Below are 9,232 nucleotides of genomic sequence, written 5' to 3'. Positions count from 1 at the left end.
GGGGGGGGGGGACTTCATTTACAACGATTTTTAATAAATTTAAATCTCCCTGACAAGTTTTATATTTTATTTAGTTACTACGATCAAACGTTTAATCATCCTTATACTACTTATAATTATCAATAAGAATGTAAACATGCAATTGTCATTCATCATTTATATTATTTATATTATTATAACAGCGGTAAATTGTATTGGTGTAAGCGAATAATAAAATAAAATTTATTTTCATAATCAACATCTAACGTTTCTAACCTTCTATCACATTACACGATAGACTATTTTTTTTTCTCTCCATTAGTCGACAATTTAATGAAATTAAAGTCTAAATTTCTTTACATGTAATTAAGGAATAAAAATGGTCTATCTAGGGATAATGACGTAGCCGTTAGTTCGTTATACATTTCACAAACATTCATGTATGTTTCGAACGATACCCCTTTGCCGTCATAGGCTCTCATCCGTTACGAATATTAATTTCACCTCGCAGAAGAACGATGAACGTCTTTCTTTTCAGGCAAATTAAACACAACTTGCGCGTCACGAGAATAGCTGAGCGACGGAATTAATTGAGTTAAATGTTACATATGAAGAAAAATAAGAATAAGAATTATCCCATTGTATGACCGAGCGAACCGAACCTTATAGCTACCAACTACTGCTACGACAACCACGTACAAACGCAGTCGACGAAGATGCAAAGAAAAGCCGATCTCGAAAGGCGTCCACATTTCGCCAAGACGATACGAGGAGCGAAGGTATCGAAGGAGCTGACTCGAAACTTAAAAATCACAGCAGTTATTGACTTTATCTACCGAAAGGAGGGTCAGGTAGCCGACGTAACGTCCGACAATATTTATTTCTCCGCCAAATATTATTTAAGTGAAAACGATGGACAATCGACTGATTGAAATATCCGTGACGAATCATTAAAAATAGCCAACACAGGAATCGCCAGAGACAATCGCGATGATTGGCATTCGCTCTTTTACCAGGGCACACTCGCTGTAGTATAGTTAGTATAAAGCTTGGAAATATAAAGGAGTAATAAAGTCCGATTATACTCGTGAGCGAGGGCGCATATCGTCATTAACGGGGCCCAAGTAAAAACTCTCCCCAAGGCCTGTTCTCGCAAAGGTTCTCGTTGAGCGCCGGTGATGGAGGGGAGAGGATGCGGTAGCGTTGACGGCTGCGTCGGTAAAGTGGCGAGCAATGGCGCTGTCGAGGAGCTGACGCGTCGTATACAGTCAGCGGTGCGGCGGCGCGACGAGTCACGGACGTCGACTTCCTCCTCGGTTTCGTGTTCGCCGGGGCGGGCGTTAGCCATCGTGGACGACTCCGCGTCTTTTGATGGGCAGGTGAGGAGTCTTCCGGAGCGTGTCAACGACTAGTTTGGCCCTCGCGCGGTCCGTCGGCCACCGGCTGAGCCTTTCGGGGATGAGCGGTGGCGGCTTGACGTGGACGTCGGTGGGACGGGTGGCCGTCATCCGCGGCCGCGGACGTCGAAGACGTCGCGCAGGTGTCCGACGTCGAAGAACGTCGACGCGAGAGCTCCGTGTCCCGCGGATTCCCAACCAGGCTCCTATGAGGCCCGAAAAAGTCGGCTGACACCCTCTCATTGTTAACCGCGCGTTTTCGGTTTGCAGGATTACGCACTCTCTCGACTGCGGAGGGGGGGGGGGTTTTTTGGGGGGGGTGGGGGGATTTTTTGGGGGGTGGGGGGTGTGGTGGGGAATTGTGTGCGCGCGCTGCCGGGGCGAGAGTGAGAGAGAGAGAGAGAGAGAGAGAGAGAGAGAGAGTTCGAATGAGAGATGGCGCCATTATATTAATATATGATATTAATGGATAGGCGACGAAGCGGAGCAGGAGCGGTTACTCCGTCGGGGTGGGAAAAGCTCGAGTATGCGCGCGTAGTTGGAATCGCGTCGACCAATGGGTGAGCGCCTGCCTCGGCGTTCGTTCTGCTATTTTACTCGCGCGCTCTATGTAACTACATAATTTTCTCTCTCTCTCTCTCTCTCTCTGTCTCTCTGTCTCTCTCTCTCTCTCTCTCTCTCTCTCTCTCTCTGTACGCATCGCGGGAGACCTCGTGCATGACCTTCGCAATTTTCGACAACTTTATTCGGCTGCTCTTTAGAATTGGGTGGATTTATGACGGCAGTTGGCCGACTAGGGGGGTTATAGTCATCCAGCTGCTTCTGCTCACTCCCTGTAAATTCTGAATTATCATTGCCGTTATAAATGTTCGTTATGAATTAGAAGCTTTTTCTTATTTCACCTGGCGTCATCATGCGAATGCAGAGTATAAACAATACTAGTATAAACAATATAATAGACACTTGAATATTATCATAGATTTTGCTCTCGGTGTTGGGTTGAATTTTTAGAACTTTATCCGTCATCTAATTTATCGTTATCGTTATGCGTAATAGTTGTTTCCACCACGCAACCCTACCGTGTAAGCGAATGCATAATATCGCGATAACCGTGCTAAATCTTGTCATATTATGGTGCATATTCGTCGAATGCATTTTAATGAATTGTAAATGGATCGATCGACTAAGCATTTTTCACGCATAAGAATACAAATTACATATAGCTGCGTTATATTATTATGAAAGCCGTTGGTTTTTTATTTCCCGGAGCTTGGCATTGGGAAGCTTCTTAAATATTTATCCGATTATTCGCTATCGTATGTGTTCTTATTAATTTTCAAGAAATAAATTAATAGGAATAATAAGCAGTGCAAGCGCCATAACCGCTGAGTAGAAAATAGGTTATGAAATAGTATTTCATACTCTACAGATTTAACATTACAATTTTTTAAGACCGACAGTTGGTTTTACTCGTATATAATTATTTACTTTTTACCAAAAATTTTGATGTCACATCTTTTGTAGTCGAAACTCTCGTTGACAACTTCAAATAAATAACCAACACAAAATTATGTATTCGAAAGGTCAAATACCAAATTTAATGCAACGGCGCCAATTCGAATGATACAAATAACGTGAAAAAATTGGTGGCTGATGCTGTTGCAGATTTTCTATAATGGATAATCATTGAATGAAAACAACAACAAACAAAAATAAAACTTTTCAAAATACACCCTTCTGTATTATCATTTTTATACATTCGCCAAAGCTTTTCGTTCGCAAAGATTGTAACGAACCAACCGAGTAGTCATAGGCTTCAAATTATTAATTACGACCGTTCGTCTTTATGTCATTAAAACTTAAAATCAATCTCGAAAACTCGAAGCAATTAAAAACAAAATCTTAAAATTAAAGCATCCATGTCTTATAAATAAGACATAAAAACATTCGATTCGTTCCCATGACTCGCGTGTGTTTCCGTCTGTCTCTTTGTCCTAACCTCCCCACCGGCAATGAACAAAATCTGGTGGAATGAGCACTTACGGGTAGATTGTGTGGGCGGGAGGGGGGGGGGGTTAGAGCTCAGAGCGTCATCGTCCTCTTTGCGCTCTAAACCAGACGAAGGCGACCACGTGCATTCTAAACTGAATTCGAGCTTACCCGGCGAACAGAATGATGGAGGAGGCGCCAATGTCTACTGATATCGTATCACAGTGGCCCGTGAGCGATCGCGAAAAGTTGCCGGCACATGGATTATTTAGACATACGGGGGGAGCACCGCGAATAAATGCCTCGTCGGAACACGTGGTCTAAGTAACAGGGTAACACGTTGTACTAGGAGATGCCACGCCCAGATATTCGACGCTTATGATGTCCTGATGGAAACGCGGGCTCCTTATACGGTTGTAGGTGGGAGAGCCATTATTTCCGCGTCGGCATGCGCATGCGCATTGAAGACCGCGTTTCGAGCCAAGTTGAACCGATCGAGGGAATTTAGGATTGACAGGCACGTGTGGATGAAAAGGCTTATCCGCACTTTTCATGCGCGTGACCTGCGACTAATGCCACTTAACGGCCTAGGTACGAACGATTTATTAGTGCAGTAATTGTACGTGAAAATGATCTTCTGATATTAATTATTTTATCCATTCCTTCTTCGTAAATAATTTAATGAATCTTTTTTTTTATCGCAATTATGTAAACTCATGTCTTTTAGCTTGTATGGAGAAGATTTGTGGAGAGGTATGGCACGGTACACAAGTACAGTAAATAAACAAATTAATAATTGGGAGTACATACGAGTCTTCTTAATTATAATTGTAATTAAAAAACATATTTCATAAAATTACTCGAAATCGATTTTTATCCGTAGGTTCGTGAAAGCAATTTCTACAATTATAAAATTCTTATGTATTTCCTTCGAGATTAGTATTGAAAATTGTTTAAAATTAATTATAATTATAAGAAAAATATTTATCCTCTAATTTTTAATCTTGTGAAAGTAAGGTTTGGAAAGAAATGAAATATTTTTTATAATTTCACATGGTAGAATTATCGTTGCTGTAAATTACATGCAAAAGTTGTAATTTAATTAATCCTCTGTTTTTATTATCTCTTTTTATTATTTTATTTATTTATTCATAGGATACTACTGTAAATAATGTTTCCACATCATTTGCAGCAATACTTTAAGCTGTGAATTAAAAGGTTAAAAAAATGAATGAACGATGGGTAAAATGCTTTACCCTAAAAGCTTTACAATAAATAAAAAAAAACATTAGTAATTTTTCATTTATTTTTCTTTCTTCTTATAACTGACCATCCATCGGCATCCACTTCCATTTCATTGTTCTCCGTCTTTAAAGTACTATGCGCTACAACATTACTGTGTGGTAATATCCATGATTGTATTGGCGATAGTTTAGCGGTTTCTTCTTCCCATGTCTGCTGGTCATTTAACTTTAAATAATTATTGAAACGTTGAATTTCTTCAGCAACTTGAGTTTCACTATTATCTTCTAATTTTGTATTAAACTCTAAGTCCATGTAGTCTTCTAATTCTGCTGCTATGTCAGTAGTATGTAACTGTTCGTTCATTGATAATAGCTTATCGACATATATACAAAAATCATAAGCCTGTTCTTTTGTTCCCATGCCATGTTCGACTGCCATTTTTAAAGCAGTCCAATTACTAAATATTCTTTTGATAATATTTAGTATATCGGATTCTTTCTCTGACATGATCTATTTTATCGTATAATCAAGCAATTTTCTATTTTCCAGTTCTTTCGATTACTTAGACTGATAATTCCACTGTTTAACCTACAACGGTTTTTATCAATTATAACAGAATTTTAACTTGCAACATATTTATAAATTCATAAACACTCGTAAAGATATGGTAATTTTTTATAATTAAATTTTATTGATCTGAGCTCACTTATATTATTACTTTTGTGATGATTCGTACGATTACAAAAATCATAGAAGACATCAACAGTAAAGTTACATTAACATAAACAAACTTTTATAAACTTTATGTACTCATGTACATTCGATTAATGCCATATATTTATTTTATTGTACTTTTTAACCAGAGGCTGATATTAAATAAAATTTCAAATATCAATTAAATATAAATGGTGCAGTAGATAACAAATTGTCAAATGATAATACTGACTATTGCCAGGAAAATTAACACTGATCTCTATTGTGTGAATTTATACATTACGTGCTTGATTAACAATTTATACGATATTATATTAATATAATATTAATAGTTATAATAATTAAATAGAAAATAATTAAATATAAATTGCAAATTATACGAATTAATACCAACTAAATTAAAATTGAAATATTTATACATTTAGAAAGTCGCCATTGATCCTGACCATTGTCGAGATATTATAAATAAAATGGCTTTCCAAATTTCTAATCAATCAGCTTCTGTTTAAAATTTTTTAAATAATATTTAACAATCCCAAATTGATACTCCTTGCAGAGCTATTCAAATAATAAATAAATAAGATAAAGATAAAAAAACAACAACAAAAGCAAATTACAAATGATCGACTATTCGCAATGCAATCATGTTCTCCAATATCCAATGATAAAATTAATTTAATTCTTGCACTAAATAGTTGTCTTCTCTCGCCTCGCTCGCCGACGAACGAAACTAACCTCTTAACGGTTCCTGTGTCGTATCGCTAATATAACCTAAAAATCGACAGATCCCCATTCGATAAGATCGTCCCGCTTACTGCTACTATCGGCAATCGCTCAATATTATGAAATACCATGTCTTCCAACCGCACCATCGACGAACCTTTCTTCCTCGCCAACGCACCCCAGCCAAATTCAAACAACCTTGGCTAATCAATATGGTTTGGCCACCTCAATCGCACATTCTCTGCCTCCTCGTACAATCCAACCGCCGTTTTCAGCGGCCCTTTACACGCCTGCGCACTCGGCTTTCCGCCTCAATCAGCCTGGCCCCGAGCGACAATGCGCCCGCGGCTTTGACAAACGCCATGGCCAAAACGAGCGCCAACGCGATCGCGAGAGCGTGGTCGCCCGCGCTCCAGCTCCATTCAAAATGCGCGGGTGCGCGAGCCATTAGCCCACCAATGACCAATGGAGGGCAAAACTCACGACCCCCGCCCACCGGCAACCTGATGACAACCAGACAGCTGGTCCTCTCGTGCGCCTGCGTCCCGGCCGAGCTCGTTACGTGTCCGCGCATTCCGGACTGCGCGAGTCATCTGCGGATCGTCACGATTTCACCAGGAGAGCAGGAGTTTGCGTTTGTCACAGATTGTGACAGATTGTGTAGCAGCCGATGGTGTCGCTCGGCGTTCCCTTCCTATTGACCTGTCCCACCGTAATGCGGGAAATACTACCACCGGCACACGCAATTTTCTTAAATAGAAAATCCCTCTTCTTAAATAAATATAATGAATAATTAATAATATAATGAATAATATCAATGGATATTGTAGTATTGAGCCAAATTTTTAATGACGAGAGCATTAACGCGTTGCCCGTTTAATATGAAAGTGCTCTGCTGACGAATTATTCCTTTCGTGTATTCGAAATTAGAATTACTAATAAATTACTAAATTTTTCACGCTCGACAATTTTCATCAGACGAGAGAGAGAGAGAGAGAGAGAGAGAGAGAGAGAGAGAGCATTTCGAGAAATTCATATTTTACATTTAAACTCATCGATTGACTCGTTTTTAGTTAAATTAAAAACTTGTAATTTATTGCACTTTTCACGCGGTATTTTAGAATTCTTAATTGAAGTGAAATAAATAATTAATAAGTCTTAAGATGTTATTATAGTTTATGATAGCTTATAAAATTTTTCAAAGTGACCTATCCTATCTTATTAAAAAAGAAAGAAATAAACGTAAGAAAATATTTAAAAATCCTCCAAGTTTTTAATTACTTTGCCCAATAAAAACAGAGCAAAGCTCTTACTGCCGATGAATAAAAAGAAAATATAATTCGAGCCAATACAACGTGCATTTTCCATATTGCTCAGAGTACTCGGAACTAAAGTTTCATATTGCACGCATTTTTATTTAGCTCGTCAAAGTTTGTAAAAAAAATGCGTATTTTTAATCACTGACAATTCATCGAAGTATGTAAATAAAGAGAATAAATGAATAAGCAATGCTTTTCAATATGCTAGTAGCTTTTTCTGTCATATTGTATCGATTGACTCGATTACATACTCTAATAATTATTATTTGACACTTGATTTATTAATTATTGAAAGGTATTAAGAAGTTTCTAGACATTTTATGAGCTCATTGGCCGTTAACATTTCATTAAAAAGAGAAATTTGCTTAACTCCCAATAAAATCAATTGTTCATGTACTTTATTTTAAAATTTTGAAAATTGAAAACGAAAGCATTTTTCCGCAAATTAACTTTAATCTATTGTTTCTATGTATCTATTAAAAATATCCAATGACTTTATTTGCAAAATGTCACGAGAGGCAATTTGAGTTCTTTTTTTTTTCTTTTAATGGAAAAGACTGAATTACGTTAGAAAATGTCAAAACGTCAAATGTCACTAAAGTCATTGCATAAGGAGTATTGGCAAGCTGATATATATGTATTTTTTAAAAAGAAAAAATAATGATTATTCTAAAAAAAAAGAAGTTTTTATCAATATTATCTATGTAGGAATTTTTTAATTATTATTAGTTTTAAAGCTCTGTTTAATTTGTAATTGTGTCAAATTATCATTAAAGGGCTATTGATATAATATATATATATACGCGCGCGCGCGCGCGCGTGTGTGTGTGTGTGTGTGCGTGTGCGTGTGTGTGCGTGTGTGTGTGTGTGTAATCACGAACTTGTTGATTTAACACATTAATTGTTAATTAAGATTTTAGATTTCATAATTTATGATTTTTATCGAACAATATGTACGTATATGTAAAAATTGCATACGAATTATTTTCATTTTGCAGAAGCAGTGTTACGATACTCGTAAGAGCCTTCCTTAAGAGCTTGAATACCAACTGTTTGCCGTATTAATTTTCTATAAAATCATTCGGTTTAAAGCTAAATAAGCTTTAATAGCTCGTCAAAACTCAAAATCCCTGAACATCGGCCCATTTCCAGGCGCAAGAGCTTCCGAGCTCTTGAAACAGACCTACGCGTCCAGCGCCATTCCGGGTCACGTTGAGCCTCAAATTACACCCAATGGTACTCGAGCCGGTAGACATTGATAAAAAGTCCACGTTTCCCTCCCCTTGCTTAAGTAGGCGTACTCACAGCGACCTCGACCCATGTGCTTGTAAAGGATAACTTACCTGGGCGAGTTGAAAGAGGTACGTGCGCGCGGCCTCGCATGTATGCAAGCCGGAACGGGCGCGCCGACCTCCTTCTCGCAGCTCCTATCCCGTATATGTCCCGGGTGTATGTACAGCCGACAATTACGTGCCTTACGTCACGAGTCATGAAGCACTCGGTACGCTCGGCGAGTGCGCCGCCGTTGCGCGCGAGAGAGAAAGAGGAGTCAAGAGAGCGCTCGAGCGGCCCTTATCGCCACTTTTCATTTTTTTTTTTACTCTTCTCCCCACCCTACCTTTGGGTCTGTGCTCGCATAGACGTAACCAATTGTACACGACCTAATTGAAATTACGCTTCCGTTGCTTCACGTTTTCCTTCATTTTGCTTTGCCTCTTTACTTCTTTGAATTGTATTGATGGTTGCGCTATTTGGTGATAGCCAATTGATTTGTTCGACGATAAGTCTGATGTATTTATACATTTGACGGGATTATTATTGATGCTCTTTACTTTAAGAAAAGCCGCGATCAAACGATCACTTTGA

The 9,232-nt window shown here is 38.4% G+C and overlaps 1 protein-coding gene across 5 annotated transcripts; it reads right to left on the bottom strand.

Annotated features, from left to right (window-relative positions):
• Positions 1-4,460: 4,460 nt before the first annotated feature.
• Positions 4,461-6,214, bottom strand: LOC105363741 (uncharacterized). Of its 5 annotated transcripts, XM_011501507.1 has the most exons (3): positions 6,176-6,201; positions 5,942-6,095; positions 4,461-5,198 (listed from the first exon to the last, which is right to left on the bottom strand). In XM_011501507.1, the coding sequence occupies exon 3, from the start codon at positions 5,115-5,117 to the stop codon at positions 4,665-4,667; it is 453 nt and encodes a 150-aa protein (XP_011499809.1). In that variant the 5' UTR covers positions 5,118-5,198; positions 5,942-6,095; positions 6,176-6,201; the 3' UTR covers positions 4,461-4,664. The 5 variants fall into 5 exon arrangements, 4 of the variants coding, with proteins under 4 accessions (XP_011499809.1, XP_011499808.1, XP_011499807.1 ...); XM_011501506.1 differs by having other exon boundaries at positions 5,942-6,214; XM_011501505.1 differs by having other exon boundaries at positions 6,060-6,214.
• Between the last annotated feature and the right edge of the window lie 3,018 nt (positions 6,215-9,232).

The sequence above is a fragment of the Ceratosolen solmsi genome, unplaced genomic scaffold (genome assembly GCF_000503995.2).
Source record: "Ceratosolen solmsi marchali unplaced genomic scaffold, CerSol_1.0 scaffold28, whole genome shotgun sequence".
In the NCBI taxonomy this organism is placed as follows: Eukaryota; Metazoa; Arthropoda; class Insecta; order Hymenoptera; family Agaonidae; genus Ceratosolen; species Ceratosolen solmsi.
This window is presented reverse-complemented; position numbering and strand designations above follow the sequence as displayed.

Bases quoted from the DNA above. Each gene is read 5' to 3' on its own strand.
- LOC105363741 (XM_011501506.1), bottom strand. From the start codon at position 5,117: ATGTCAGAGAAAGAATCCGATATACTAAATATTATCAAAAGAATATTT.